At 40.1% G+C, this 16,702-nt stretch overlaps 1 protein-coding gene across 2 annotated transcripts in view; it reads left to right on the top strand.

Annotated features, from left to right (window-relative positions):
* Window positions 1-16,702, top strand: part of RAP1GDS1 (Rap1 GTPase-GDP dissociation stimulator 1) — a 113,755-nt gene that overhangs the window by 63,020 nt on the left and 34,033 nt on the right. For both annotated transcript variants that reach the window (XM_075860647.1, XM_075860648.1), the window contains exon 4: window positions 146-271. In XM_075860647.1, coding sequence (XP_075716762.1) covers window positions 146-271 — 126 coding nt within the window. The remainder of the gene's footprint in view (window positions 1-145; window positions 272-16,702) is intronic.

Below are 16,702 nucleotides of genomic sequence, written 5' to 3'. Positions count from 1 at the left end.
CTTCTGTGAAAGTTTGAATAAGTTTCCACCATTTATTTCTGAAAGAAAAGTAGAAAAAAAACGACTTTTCATTATTTCTTCAGTTTCAAGCTAGGTATTTATTATATATGCAGTTAATAAATAGGCATTGTATATTTCATTTCAGAACAAATGCGCATCCCATGTGTGGACGCAGGACTGATACAACCTTTGGTGCAGCTTTTAAACAGTAAAGATCAAGAAGTCTTGCTACAAACTGGTCGTGCTCTTGGAAATATTTGCTATGATAGCCGTAAGTACAGCATGTTTGATCTCTATAGCCATTATTTTGCTGGGGTAAGATGCACGCCTCCTAATAAATCTGTTGCATCTTCCCACTTGCTGTGTGGTGCGACGACCATGGCCAAGCGCCATCCGGCCCCACTGGACATAAAATTAAAAAAAGCATACTCCTCTTACCTCTCCCCTCCTTGTCCCCTCAGCGTGCAGCTGCTTGTTCAAGGTCCTGACACTGAGCAGCGTCAGAGCCTTGTATGCGATGCGGCACTCATCATCATCCCTGCACGCTGAGGGAACTTGGGAAGAAGAGGAGCGGTGGGGTGAGCATCATTTTTCTTTTTTTATATTTAGTTGGGAGGGTAGTCTAATTTGGGTAGTGGGCTAGGTATAGGGCTTGGCACAGGCCTCTACCTTGCTATGCACCGCAGGATGCAATAGACACCAGTTTAGGAGCTGGCGTAGACTTCTACTATAATTTACACCAATTTTCTGCGTAAATTATAATACATTTTTCGGCCCGCTATGACCCCGCACCCTTTTGCGAAGTTGCGCCGCCTTTTCACATAAGTGGGCGGGCGTAAAAAGACTCTTAGGCCCTATTACGACTTTTCTACCCCAGAAAACTGGCGTAGAAAGGTTAATAAATCCCCCCGCCCCCCCATCAAGTCTAAATACAGTAGAAGTTAACTAGAGGAGTTGTATACCCAGTGAGAATCCTAGCAAAATGTATGGGATCTTCATAGACATATGATATGTATCATTGTAAATCGAAAGAAGCCATTGATGATCATTTTCCAAAGTGTGTACAGTCCTCGTTCTATCATGGTAAAAAAAAAAAGTCCATGAAGACGGACTCTTCCTGGCTGATTATATCTGAAATAACTGTTTGTGGTCCAGTTTGGTTAACCCCATAGTGGTTATCAGACCGTAGTATTTACTTCTGTTGTTCTCTGTGCGACTTGCAACATATTTGATAGATAATTGGTGCAAATGGCGTTACTTGTTGTTTCTAATGAGTCAACGGAGCACATAAAGTGCGTTGCATTAAAACTACAGTAAGCTCCCGAAATATTTTCTTTTAAAGAAAGCAGTGTGTGCAGGGAGACAGTTCTATACAGTGCACACCTAGCATTTACTTGACCACACATCTTTTCTCTAAAGGTAAGTTATGTACATGTGCAACAATGAATGGACACAATAGTCCCGAAGGCACCAGTCCCTGAGACCAGCTCTCAAGTTGGCATGCCGTGTGTATTAGAAACATGGAGCAGTACCCATGTTCTACTAGCCGAGCCTAAAATGAATGGAAAGTCCAATATGAAAAAGTGAAACTTGATGCAATGATGGTTTTTGTGACTGTTGATGAAGCTGTCCTCTAACACGCGTAATAACTGCTACTGCATGTGATCTAATCTGTTTGCTTCCATGTGTATTTCTACTTTAAGCAGCTGCACCTCTGCTGATGAATCTCCTCCGTTCCATTGCATGGACCTGGGCTCCACCGCTTCTAATGTTTCTCTTTTTTCCCACTGAGATCAATGTGTTAATTCACGTAGCTGGATGTTCATCAGTCTCTTAGCTACAAAGCGTAAACAATAGTCACCAGACGTAAATGGGCCATTTTACCCAGCAGGACGCTTTCAGCTTTTTGTAGCTCTTTCACCTGTAATTACTGAGCTAAGAGGCAGATGTACAAATCCCACTAATTGCAAAGCACTGCGACTATTTTTTCTCTGTTTTTTCCTTTCCAGGGTACGCTTCACAGTTTCTTCTGTCTACTGCAAAATTTGTCTGTGCACCAATCTTATCTGTAGTTTAGGTGGTGGTTACTAAATAATTCACCCGCAGGCTTTTGCTTTTAGCAGCACTATACATTGTTACCGATCCTGTACTGAGAATCCCGTTTTCCTAGGGTACGTGCATAAATGAATGGGGATGGTATTTTTACATGTTGATGTTATCACCACTTTGGTTATTTTTATCTTCTGTGATTTAGTAGTCCTATATTTAGTAGTAAGAGTTGTGAGACTAGTAGGACAGTGATTTGGGATAATACTTATTTTTTTTTTACTTTTAAATTACTTTTTTGACTTACAAGGCTCACTTTTTAGTTGAAGAAAAGCGTAGACCATGTTCCTGTGTTCCTTGTCTTATTTTCTTCCACCTAAACATGGGCGCGTCTAGTATTCCGTAAAATAAAGTAATTAATTTTACACTATACTTGGTCACGGCTCCCCACTGCTGAATGACTTTATTCGCTTCTTCCGAACCACTAGTGTAAGATGAAGGGATGAAACCTGGCATTGACAAGTAGCTGCAAATTGCTGTCCATTTGAGGCGTTGTTGGTTTTAATATTGTCCGTTGCACCGATAAGTTTATCTATTCTTTCTAGGCAAGGACCTACATACCATAGAGGCATACCATGCGGCATCTATGGGGCCCTTAAGTTGAGAGGGCCCAGCCCCTTTGCTGTTGGGTGGTGATTACCTGTGTAGGTCTCCCCTCTACAGAGGAGCTGCAGTGATGGCGAATAAAGGGGGTGAGGAATATGCACAATGGTCATAAAGAGTAGAGAGAGGGGGCACCAGGCCCTTGTGTTCTGTGGTAAAAGTCAGCACCATGATAAAAGGTCCAGTTCAATCTTGCCACACAGGGCCCCCTCTCTATGTATGCCACTGTTTCTATTGATGTCCTTTCGTTATACGAAATGCAATGAGGGTCATCTTCTACTCATTGACATTGTTTCTCGGACACATTGCACACAATGCTAGCTCTCTTCATACTACACAGCATTATACAGTACATGATTCTAGCAAGAAAAACAATACCAGTTTCCTGCCACGTGCCGGCTATGGATGTTGTAAGGCAGTTCTATCGGTGGACCCATATAATTTGTATAATATGAACTAATCTATTGTTAACTGGCCGCATTCAGAGAGCACAGAGTTTGTGGCCTTTCATATCTGCTTTAGAGGATTCGTTCAGGGGCCTCCATCACGGAATCCATCGTTTTTGCTGGTCAAAATGACGGATACCATGATGTAAACCCGATGGAACCCATTGACTTTCATGCGACGGATCCGGTGGCTCCAGTTTTTTGTTGTTCTGCTCCTATGATGGAGCAGCACAGCGGAAAACCTGAACACAGATGTGAACAGAGCCTTATTGTTACAAAGGCATGTCTGTTCACTCCTAAAAGGCTTCATTTGTAAATTATTTAGGACCCCTGTAAGCTATATGTTTTCTAATGCACAGTTACTTTTCCTATCTTAAATGAATTACATCAGGCACTTGGCTTGCAACAATATTGTCTAACAGGCCCATTGATTCTTATTCAGTTGTCACATAGTACAGACTTCTGAAACGCTCTCAGAAAAAACATCCATCTTTCTGACACTTGAGGATAAGCTTCATGTCAAAGCGCTTGGCAGGTGAACACTGTTAGACTTGTTTGTGTTCTTTTTCTGAGTTTTTAATATTGTTTGCCATCCCAGTTATTACATGTCTCCGCTTACGTTCTTTCTTTTTATGATTACAAAGCACCGAAACTTTGTGTGTGTGTGTGTGTGTGTATATATATATATATATATATATCATAAAAAGAATGGTGACAGCACCCTGCGACACTAATGGCACCTAGACCACTAAATATAAATAAATATGCATTACATGCCAAATCTACTTGTAATAGGGAGGTTCTTAGTGCACATTTTGATCAAAAAGTGTTTGCCCACCTGCCACGACAAGGCGACTTCTATAAGGTGGGGACCTACTCTGCACATACACCCAGAACTGGAACTAAGCCTACATATATACCTGGGTCACAGGTGTTTTTATTTTTTTATATATATATATATATATATATATATATATATATATATATATATATATATATATATTTTACATTGTTTTATTGTTATCCGACACATTTGAGATGTCGGATCCAAGATTTTTTTAGATTTCACAAGGCATATCCCATATCCCCAGCTTGTAAGGTTGAGTATGCAGAGCAATTTAGTGTGCGCAGTGGAGACGCTGGCAACTAAAGCTTAAAGGGGCTCTGTCACCAGATTATAAGTGCCCTATCTCCTACATAATCTGATTGGCGCTGTAATGTAGATAACAGCAGTGGTTTTTATTTTGAAAAACGATCATTTTTGAGCAAGTTATGAGCAATTTTACATTTATGCTAATAAGTTTCTTAATGCCCAACTGGGCGTGTTTTTACTTTTTACCAACTGGGCGTTGTACAGAGGAGTGTATGACGCTGACCAATCAGTGACCAATCGGTGTCATACACTTCTCATTGTTCCAGCCCAGTGTCTTTCACTGCACAATCTCACTGTGCTGTGGATCATGCTGGGCTGGAACAATGAGAAGTGCAGGACACTGATTGGTCAACGTCATACACTCTGTGTACAACACTCTGTTATCTACATTACAGCGCCGATCACATTATGTAGGAGATAGGGCACTTATAATGTGGTGACAGTCTCTTTAAACTGATGTTCGCTTTCCCATTACGGCTTTGATCAGTTAAAACATTTATTTTACAAATCACCACTTTGCTTAACCCCTTCCCGACCACCCCACGTAGAGTAACTGGCTGCAGCACTGGTCCTTCTGCCTGCAGCCCGTTAATCTACGAGTGCTCCTAACAGAGCACACAGGCACTCCCCGCAACCTGGCATCTCCCAGTACAGGCTGCTACTAGCAACCTTAGTACTGGGGGAAAACATTGGCTCGGATCACAGCGGTGATCCGAACCGATTAACCCCTTAAATGCGGGAGTCAATAGAGACTGCTGCATTTACGTTGTTATAGCCACATTGGCACCCCGCTGCGCGATTGCGGTGGCTGATCTTTGCGGGGGGGGGGGGGTCTTGGGTGATTGCTATGACAACCGGAAGCCTAACAAAGTATTGTTAGGTATAGCAAGGTATTATAACAACGATCTAACAATTGGATCTTCAAGTCCCTAGTGGGTCTAAAAAAAGAAACAAAAAAAAGTTACAAAAAAATGTACTAAAGTAAAATGTCAAAATAATAAAATAAAAAAATCGCCCTTATTATTAGAAAAAAATGAAAATAAATAAACTAATCATAATTGGTATCACCGCGTCCGGAACGGCCTGAACTCTAAAAATATAATGTAATTTATCCCGCACGGTGACCGCCATAAAAAAAATAATAAAAAAATCATACCGGAATCGCTATTTTTAGTCACTTCAGCTCCCAAATAATTGCATAAATAGGGATCAAAAATTCGCATGTACCTAAAAATTGTACCAATAAAATCTACAGTTTGTTCCGCAAAAAACAAGCCGTCACACAGCTTTCCTGATGGAAAAATAAAAAAGTTGTGGCTCTAAGAATATGGCGACACAAAATAATTTTTTTTAAATCGTGATGTTATCGTGCAAACACAGTAAAACATAAAAAAAACTATATACATAACATATCGCCGTAATCGCAGAATAAATTAAATATGTAATTTATAGCACACGGTGAACGCCGTAAAAAAAAAAAGAATAAAGAACAATAGAAGTTTTGACGGCCTAATTACACTAAATTCAGCAAAAAACCTATGGGATAAAAATGCTCACCATACCCCTAGATAAATTGTTTTTAGGGCTGTAGTTTCCGAAATGGGGTCACTTCTGGGGGGTGTCCACTGTTTTGGTCCCTCAGGGGCTTTGCAAATGCGACATGACATCCGAAAACCAATTGAGTAAACTTGAGCTCCAAAAGCCAAATAGTGCTCCTTCCCTTCTGAGCCCTGCTGTGTGTCCAAACAGCCGTTTATTACCACATGTGGGGTATTGCCATAATCAGGAGAAATTGCTCTACAAATCTTGGGGCGATTTTTCTTCTTTATTCCTTGTAAAAATTTATAATTTCTAAGTTTTATAGGAAAAAATTTAGATTTTCATTTTTACGGACTAATTCCACTAAATTCAGCAAAAAACCTGTGGGGTCAAAATGCTCTATACCCCTTGGTGAATTCCTTGAGGGGTGTAGTTTGCCAAATTGTGTCTTTTTGGGGGTGTTTCCACTGTTTTGGCACTACAAGACCTCTTCAAACCTGACATGGTGCCTAAAATGTATTTGCTCCTTTGCTTCTGAGGTCTGTGCTTCATTACCGCACTAGGGCAACATGTGGGATATTTCTAAAAACTGCAGAATCTAGGCAATAAATATTGTGTTGCGTTTCTCTGGTAAAACCTTTTGTGTTACAGAAAAAAATGGATTCAAATGGATTTTCCGACAAAAGACATTTGTAAATTTCCCCTCTACTTTGCTTTAATTCCTGTGAAACACCTAAAGGGTTAAGAAACTTTCTAAATGCTGTATTGAATACTTTGAGGGGTGCAGTTTTTAAAATTGGGTGACTTATGGGGGTTTCTAATATATAAGGCCCTCAAAGCCACTTCAGAACTGAACTGGCCCCTGTAAAAATAGGTTTTGGAAATTTTCTTGAAAATGTGAGAAATTGCTGCTAAAGTTCTAAGCCTCGTAACGTCCTAGAGAAATAAAAGGATGTTCAAAAAACGATGCCAACATAAAGTAGACATATGGAAAATGTTAATTAGTAACTATTGTGTGTGGTATTGCTATCTGTTTTACAAGCAGATACATTTAACCCCTTAGTGACCAGCCCATTTTAGGCCCTAATGACCAAGCTATTTTATTCGTCGCATTCAAAAAGCTATAACTTTTTTTTATTTTTTAGTCTACATAGCTGTATGAGGACTTGTTTTTTGCGGGATTAGTTGTACTTTTTAATAGCACCATTTTAGGGTACATATAATTTTTTTATTAACTTTTTTGGGGTGGGGGGGATTATAAAAAAAAAAAACTGAAATTCCACCATTGTTCTATGCGTTTTTAAATTGACGCCGTTCACTGTGCAGCGTAAATAACACATTACCTTTATTCTATGGGTCGGTACGATTACGGCGATACCACATATGTAGAGGTTTTTTATGTTTTACGACTTTTGCACAATAAAAACACTTTTGAACTAAAATTATTTGTTTTTGCATCGTCGCTTTTTTATTTTTCATCAATGTAGTGATTTTTTTTGGGCTTGTTTTCTGCGGGACGAGATGTAGTTTTGATTCGTACTGTTCTGGGGTGTATGGGACTTATTGATTCATTTTTATTATGACTTTTTTGGGGGACAATGGAAAAAAAATTGCAATTTCACCATTGTTTTTTGCGTTTTATTTTTTTATGGTGTTCACCTTGCGGTTTAAATTACATATTAACTTTATTAATGGAGTCATTACGGTGATACCACATATGTGTACTTTTATTTATTTTTTACACTTTTACTAAATAAAACCACTTTTTATGGAAAGAAAATGGTTTTATTTTTTACTGTACTTTTTATTAATAATCTATTTCACATTTATTATTTATTTCATTAGTCCCACTAGGGGACTTTACTGTGCGATCTTCAGATCGCTGCTATAATGCTTTGCTATACTTCGTATACCAGAGCATTATTGCCAGTGTAAATCTGACAGTCAATCTATTAGGATGTGCCGCCGGCGCGTCCTAATAGGCATATGTCCAGGGCAGACCTGGGGGCTTTTATCAAGCCCCCGGCTGCCATGACAACCCATTGGAGACCCGCGATTGCATTTGCGGGCCGCCGATGGGTGACAGAGGGAGCTCACTCCCTCTGTAAACAAGTTAAATGCCGCGGTCGCTATTGACGGCGCCATTTAACGGGTTAAACGGCTGCGATCGAAGTACACTTCGATCGCGGGTGTTGGAGCAGGATCCCAGCTGTCACCAGACGGCAGAGCACCGGCTCCAGCCTGCACGGGAGACCCGTGCAGGACTTATACTAGGCTCACGTGAAAGGGCGTCAGCCGAGCCTAAGGCCCCTTAGTGACGAACGTGAAAAGGCGTATTGCTGGTCACTAAGGGGTTAAATTCAGAAAAATGTAAATTTTTGCAAATTTTCTCTAAAATGTGGTGATTTTCACAAACAAATACTGAATATATTGATCACATTTTTCCACTAACATACAGTACGATATGTCACGAGAAAATCTCAGAATTGCTTGGATAGGTTAAAGCATTCCCAAGTTATTACCACATAAAGTGACACATGTCAGATTTGAAAAAATTTGCTGCGTCCACAAGGCCAAAACAGGCTGCGTCCTAAAGGGGTTAATTTTGAGTCAGATTCTTCTAGCTGTGATTAGTTTTAAATAGTTAAAAAGTAACTGCACTTTAAAAACAAAAAAAAATACATTTTTAATATTCCATATACCTATCAGAAGTTTTGTTCGTTGGGTCTCCGGGTGCTGAAACCCCCACCGTCCCTAAAACGATGTACAACGTCTGAGTCTGTCTTCAGGCTAATGAGGAGCGCCTTTGTTTTAGCGACGGTTAGGGTCTCCGCACCTGCTTCCCCACTGATCAAAACTTCTGATATGTCTCGGACATATCTAAAGGTTTTTTTTAAATTGCAGGTACTCTTAAAGGGTTTTTTCCAAAAAGAACACTTAATCACCCATCCACAGAATAGATTATATATTTGATATCACTAGGAACCCCACTGATCACTCATACAGGGGTCCCATGCCATGATTCCTTCTCACCAGCATCACCAGCATTACTCTGGTGAGGAGAAGGAGTTTGTATGGGATGGTTTTCGTCCATGAACACTACCACACCAAACAACTCTATGGTTGTTATGGAAACCGCTGAATGCTCTCACTCTGGACCCATGTACCAGTGCTCGGTGGGTTCCCAAGCAATTTAACCTGCGGATAGGAGTTTTTTTGCAGGAGGAAAATCTGCCTCAAAAGTCAGTTTGGAATTTTGAGGCAGATTTTGCTCTGCCTGCACGCCGATTTTTGTGGCGTTATTCGCCAGCGGCCATTGAGCGCCGCGGGCAAAAAAAACGACGAGAAATACGCTTTCTCTGCCTCCCATTGATGTCAATGGGAGGTCGGAGGCGTAAACGCCCGCAGATAGGGCATGCCCCTTCTTTTTCCCGCGAGACGGTTTTTCCGACGTGGGAAAAAACGCCTCTGCCTCCCATTGAAATCAATGGGAGTCATTTTCTGCCATTTTTTGGCCCGGTTTCCGACGCGGTTTCAAAAAGCTCATCAAAAAACTCAGTGTGAACTCCCCCTAATACTCTTTTTAACCAAACTGGTTTTATACATCACACACATCCATATGCCATATTATGCTAAATAATACAAATCTAGTTAGGAAGATATATTTTTATATATATATATATATATATATATATATATATATATATATATATATATATATATATATATATATATATATTTTCACTATTTACACAATGTTTCATATTTGGTTGACTGCCTTATTTGTTAGTAAAGTTTAATATAGATAAAAAAAAAGTGACTGATGTGATCTGTGTACGGCGCTTTGGGTTCCTCGATAAGCAAACTCAAAAACATTTCCTGCATGTAAATACCAGCCCTGAACGCTGTGGTCTAGGCTGACGTTTTTTTTACGCTGGGAGGTTTTTATCCATCGCTGTGAAAGACTATATGCCAAGAAGTGATGTGTATATAGAAAGATTTCTTGGACATATTGCTAGTACCTCTGTGTTCAAGAGTGGAAGTTCAGCTGTCAGACCGTTACTTTGTAAGCAAAAAGAAGAGGTAATGAGGAAGGAAAGATGAAAAGAAATCCATAAAATAGAGGCATTATGAATAAAACATAGTAAGTGGGACAAGCTGTTGTAGAGTTTTAAAGCTCAGCAAAGTTACATGTCGGAAGTGCAGAAAGTAGATAAAATGATGCCCAAAGGAAGCAAGGAGCATAGAAATTTCTCCAGACAGGCTTGCACATGCCAAAATTCACATTTGTCAAATTGAGAAGTGATTTAGTCCGCTGCAATCTTCGCCATATTTATCAAAATGGTAGGCACTACTTATTAGTTTTGCCACAACTCACCGCATACTAGACACGTTTTCCTTTCTTAAGCCACCTAATGGCCGTCAAAAATGTATACTAGTACTTTTTTTTTTTTTTTACAAAAATTGGGGGGAGTCTGCAGTAAATTTGGTCAATCATTGCAAGCTATTTAGCCGCTCTCCTTCAATGCATCTTTTTCTAATCTGTTCTACATGTCACAAATACTGATAAAAACAGGGACATTTATACAAAAACACAGAAAAAGGCCATACTTACAAATGGACACAGCCAGGTCAGAAACGCTGATGAAGGCGAGTGAGCAGGTGCTTTAAGTAATAATAGCCACTCCCACTAGTCTTGAGGGGAGTGGTATGTGGTGCATGGGATGTGTAGTAAAAAATAATAAATGAATAGTGTATGTGCAAGTGTAATAATGTAAGTGAAATATAGGGGGCAGTAATGAGTAAAGTGCCTAAAAAATAAATGAATAATGGGATGCAAGTGTGTGAAACATGGAGGGATAGTGTGTAAGTCATGAGGCGCAACGTGTGTAGCCAGGTAGAAGCCTATTTGTGACGCCTTGATAATTCATAGAGCGGGCTACCCTGCTTGCTAGGCCAAACAACAACACACCATGCTCTCCCAGCATCAAAGACCCGGCTGTGTCCAAGAGAAGCGAATATATGTAGTAATGAAAAATACCTGGGGTATTAGTAATCATTTTGGCCAAAAGGACGCAAGCTCGCAATCCACGACAAGGATCCCCAGACTTGCGAGTCCCTAACTCCCTAACTGGAGCGAAAAGCTCCTGATGTACAGACAAAACAGATAAAAACAGGGACATTTATACAAAAACACAGAAAAAGGCCATACTTACAAATGGACACAGCCAGGTCAGAAACGCTGATGAAGGCGAGTGAGCAGGTGCTTTAAGTAAGTATGGCCTTTTTCTGTGTTTATGTCACAAATACTGATGCAGAACTTTAACCCTGTCATGACTGGGTGAGTTTTGGGCCTCCATTCCCAGAGCAATAATTTCACCTTTTGGAATGCTGCATTCTAATGGGGAATTTTTAATTTCTTTAAGGTAGTTTGTTCAGTTTATAATATTTATCCCTAAAATTAATCCTCTAATTCTCCTGTGCATAGTGATGTCAACTATATGTACATTGTATAATGTATGTTGGCGCTATTGCGCCTCCCTTAGCTTTAGACACCGATTTTAATCATCCAAGTACAGAATTTTTTGGGTAAAGGTGCAAAAACTGATAGGGCTGGGTAGAACTGACTAAAATTGGTGGCTGGGGTAATTCTTTTATGTTTGGGGTAATGTATAAATGCCTGAGCACCTGACACCCTTGCAAAACATGCTAGTATATGTGGGTTCGGAGTAATGTGTACTCTTTTTTTTATTTTTTTTTGGAGCGGAACTTTTTGTATTTACTTTTTTGAACTTTTGTGTGTATGTATATATGTGTGTGTAACAAATATATATATATATATATATATACACAGTGAAGGAAGGAAGTATTTGATCCCTTGCTGATTTTGTAAGTTTGCCCACTGTCAAAGACATGAACAGTCTAGAATTTTTAGGATAGGTTAATTTTACCAGTGAGAGATAGATTATATATATATATATATATATATATATATATATATATATATATATATATATATATATATATATATATATATATATATATAAAACAGAAAATCACATTGTCAAAATTATATAGATTTATTTGCATTGTGCACAGAGAAATAAGTATTTGATCCCTTTGGCAAACAAGACTTAATACTTGGTGGCAAAACCCTTGTTGGCAAGCACAGCAGTCAGACATTTTTTGTAGTTGATGATGAGGTTTGCACACCTGTTAGATGGAATTTTGGCCCACTCCTCTTTGCAGATCATCTGTAAATCATTAAGATTTCGAGGCTGTCGCTTGGCAACTCGGATGTTCAGCTCCCTCCATAAGTTTTCGATGGGATTAAGGCCTGGAGACTGGCTAGGCCACTCCATGACCTTAATGTGCTTTTTTTTGAGCCACTCCTTTGGTGCCTTGGCTGTATGTTTCGGGTCATTGTCGTGCTGGAAGACCCAGCCACGAGCCATTTTTAATGTCCTGGTGGAGGGAAGGAGGTTGTCACTCAGGATTTGACGGTACATGGCTCCATCCATTCTCCCATTGATGCGGTGAAGTAGTCCTGTGCCCTTAGAAGAGAAACACCCCCAAAACATAATGTTTCCACCTCCATGCTTGACAGTGGACAGTTCTTTGGGTCATAGGCAGCATTTCTCTTCCTCCAAACACGGCAAGTTGAGTTAATGCCAAAGAGCTCAATTTTAGTCTCATCTGACCACAGCACCTTCTCCCAATCACTCTCAGAATCATCCAGATGTTCATTTCCAACTTTCAGATGGGCCTGTACATGTGTTCTTGAGCAGGGGGACCTTGCGGGCACTGCAGGATTTTAATCCATTATGGCGTAATGTGTTACCAATGGTTTTCTTGGTGACTGTGGTCCCAGCTGCCTTGAGATCATTAACAAGTTCCCCCCGTGTAGTTTTCGGCTAAGCTCTCACCTTCCTCAGGATCAAGGATACCCCACGAGGTGAGATTTTGCATGGAGCCCCAGATCGATGTCGATTGACAGTCATTTTGTATGTCTTCCATTTTCTTACTATTGCACCAACAGTTGTCTCCTTCTCACCCAGCGTCTTACTTATGGTTTTGTAGCCCATTCCAGCCTTGTGCAGGTCTATGATCTTGTCCCTGACATCCTTAGAAAGCTCTTTGGTCTTGCCCATCTTGTAGAGGTTAGAGTCAGACTGATTAATTGAGTCTGTGGACAGGAGTCTTTTATACAGGTGACCATGTAAGACAGCTGTCTTTAATGCAGGCACCAAGTTGATTTGGAGCATGTAACTGGTCTGGAGGAGGCTGAACTCTTAATGGTTGGTAGGGGATCAAATACTTATTTCTCTGTGCACAATGCAAATAAATATATATAATTTTGACTATGTGATTTTCTGTTTTATTTTTTTTATATATAATCTATCTCTCACTGGTAAAATTAACCTAGCCTAAAAATTCTAGACTGTTCATGTCTTTGACAGTGGGCAAACTTACAAAATCAGCAAGGGATCAAATACTTATTTCCTTCACTGTGTGTATATGTATGTATATATATATATATATATATATATATATATATATATAAAAAAGAAAGCCCAGAGTAGCACCATGCAACTAAGCAAATATGGGATGGGTGCACGCCTAAGGACACAGGCTGTGTCCTCTTATTCAAAAAGCAATAAAATACTCAGCACTCCAGGATGTCAGGGTGAAGAACCAAAAGATGAAGGATGTTTCTGCAGAGGCAACTAGCTTGAAAATGCAGTTTTCGACTATGTATTTAGTTAATAAATGAATGGGGTAAAAAGTTAGCAGTGTGTTCCCTGCTGTCACCATATTTAGATCATGGTTACCAGTGATTTGTATAGCCAGACAAGCAGAGACTACGTAGATTGCGTCTTCTCTCCATGCTTCCAAGCTTTCCCTGCATAAAGCAATCTCTGTAACGTCGTAACTAACAGGGTTTCTTAGCAACCACCCGAATGCAGAAGCAGCGCTTATGTATTCGGGAACACAGTGTTCAATATAAGTGGTGTGTTTTCTTGTTTTTCTTGTGACTGGGAACAGATTATTTAATTTCTGAGTCGCATCGCAAGATCGGGCTATCAGTGTGGATGCCCGATCCTACCGTTGGCACAGCGTGCGAGAGCACACCGTGCCATCAAACACTGCATGTAATTTAACAGACTTTTGGCACAGGGACCAGTTTATTAGGTAGTTCATTTAGGTGGCACCGCGGGGTGAGGTTAATAAAATCACCATTTTTGTAATGCACATTAAATGGGTGTTTCCGATTTTAGGTTAATAATTCTTATAGGCTATAAACAACTTTTGAAGACTGTTTCATATAAAAAAAAATATAATAAATACAAAAAAAAAAATGAGTGTTTTGAGCAACTTTGTAATGTAGTTTTATTAAATTCATTTAACTTTTTAATACCCAGCTGCTTTGTATCCAGGATATATAGCAGCTGTATCCTGCACTAAAACCTGTATCCGTAAGGTCAGCAGGACTGACACGTTCGGTGACCGCGGGTCCTGCGTGTGTCTGACACGCAGGATCCAGCTGTTATCGATAACATCTAAGTTCATAAGCTAGATGTGTGATAACGGGTGGATCCTGCATGTCAGAGACACGTAGGAGCCGCTGTCATCAAACCAGGCAGTCCCGCTGACCTGACGGATTCAGGTTTCAGCGCACGATATAGCTGCTCTGTATCCAGAATACAAAGCAGCTGTATCTCAAATAAGTAAAAATTATTTTTAATAAAAATACTTTACAAAGTTGCTAAAAAAAAACAAAACATCTTTAAAGGTGTACATAGCCTTTTGTTTCAGAAGACTGAGGCCCGCTGGAGTACATAGTTAAGGTTAAAAAAAGACACCGGTCTATCAAGTCCAACCTATAATCCTACCGTTTTAACCCCTTAATGACCGGTCCTGAAAAGGCCTTAATGACAGCTCCATTTTTCTGTATTTACCGCTCTGCATTTCAGCAGCCATAACTTTTTTATTTTTTCATTGACGTGGCTATCTGAGGCCTCGTTTTATGTGGGAGAAATTGTATTTTTTTTTTTCACAGTTTGGGGTAGAACATTTTTTTTTTTTATGGCATGAATATAGGAAAAAGTGATTCTCGGCATAGTTTTTCTTGTTTGTGTTTTATACTGTTCACGTTCCACGCTAAATAACCTGTTAGATTAATTCTGCAGGTTATTAAGGTTGTTTAGATACCTAATGTGTAGGTTTTTTGTTTTTATTTAATGTAGGGGCAATAAAGTATATTTTATGCAAAATAATTACTTTTTGGGAAATTTTTTTGAAACATTTTTTAATAGATTTTTTGGTTACTTTTTTTAATCCCATTAAGGGATAACTTTATTTACAACTCTTTTTTTTTTATTTTTACTTATGTATTACGCTTGTATGCTAATACGTTATACTATGTCACTATGACACAGGCTGCTGTTAGGGCAGCACATAGTGTACCCTAACAGCAGGCTTACTAAACAGACATCCCTGGGGTCCTCTGTAGGTCCCCAGGGCTGACTGCAGAGTGATTCCCTGCTCTTTGATCACGTCACCGGGTTTCCAGTGACTCAATCAAAGAGGGGAGTTCCCTTTGATCGTGCCGCGGTCACGGACCATGGCGATCAAAGGGTTAAATAACTGTGGTCCGAATATTTTCCGACCCCCAGCTGTATTGATCAGGCTGCTCTAAGATCAGGAGCTGTTAGTTACAGCTCCTGCTTAAAGGATGAGCGTTCACAGGAGCGCTCATCAGCCTCTTCTACAGCAACGCCAAAAGACGTCGCTGTAGACAAAGCACCTGCACCGCCTGCCGTCAAAAGACAGTGGGCGGTCGTTAAGGGGTTAAACCAGAGGAAGGCAAAGCCCCCATGAGGCGCATGCCAATTGTTTTCATTAGGGGAAAAATTCCTCTCGATTCCAAATATGTTAATCGGAATAAATTCCTCGATGAACGTCCCATCCCCAGAATTTACCCATAACTTGTAATATATTTTTCAAGAGAGGCATCCATGCCCTCCTTGAACTTGCTCAATGAAGCAACCATCACAACATCTTGTGGCAGAGAGTCCCAAAGTCTCACTGCTCTAACAGTAAAGAATCACCATCTACGATTATGGTGAAACCTTCTTTCCTCTAGACCAGAGGTCCCCAACATTTTGGACCATGTGAGCCACCTCAAACTTAGTGATGGTCGCGAGCAACAATCCAAACCTGGAGAAACGTGTTGCGGAAGTAAAAATAATAATAAATAAATAATGGTACAAGTGGTATTTCATGTTTTAAGTGTATTTGTGCAGAAGAAAATACGTATTATGCCATTCAAATTGTCATGGTTCAGAAGTTAGGACATGACTTCAATGTAGTCATAACTCGAGGATCCTATCGTGAGCCACACAACTGGAGGTCGCAAACCACATATGGCTCCAACGCCAGTGGTTGGGGACCACTGCTCTAGCCATTCAGGATGCTCCCTTGTCATGGTTACAGGCCTAGATGTCAAGTCCTCCGATTTAGCAATCCACTTATCCCGGCTACCCTCCGTATCCGAACCAATGGAAGTACCCCCAACCTCCATCGACCTTTCCCACACATTTTTGATCAACGACTCCATTGACGAGGAGGATGGTAACCATTTTCCATCCCTTCTTGAACTATCAATCCATGACACTCCCTATTTTACAAACCCTACCTTACCTGATGACCATTCTTTCAGTCCTACAGAGGAGCGCAACATCACCCAGGGGCCCAACAACCCCAATACTGATTTGGCCACCTCGGTTTTTGATATTACATATGCAGCGGCATCTTTTTTAGGACTACCATCCCAGCTAGTCAGACCACCATT

This window comes from Rhinoderma darwinii, chromosome 1 (assembly GCF_050947455.1).
Source record: "Rhinoderma darwinii isolate aRhiDar2 chromosome 1, aRhiDar2.hap1, whole genome shotgun sequence".
NCBI lineage: Eukaryota > Metazoa > Chordata > Amphibia > Anura > Rhinodermatidae > Rhinoderma > Rhinoderma darwinii.
The sequence above is the reverse complement of the archived record's forward strand: the minus strand, read 5'-3'. Positions and strand labels throughout refer to the sequence as shown.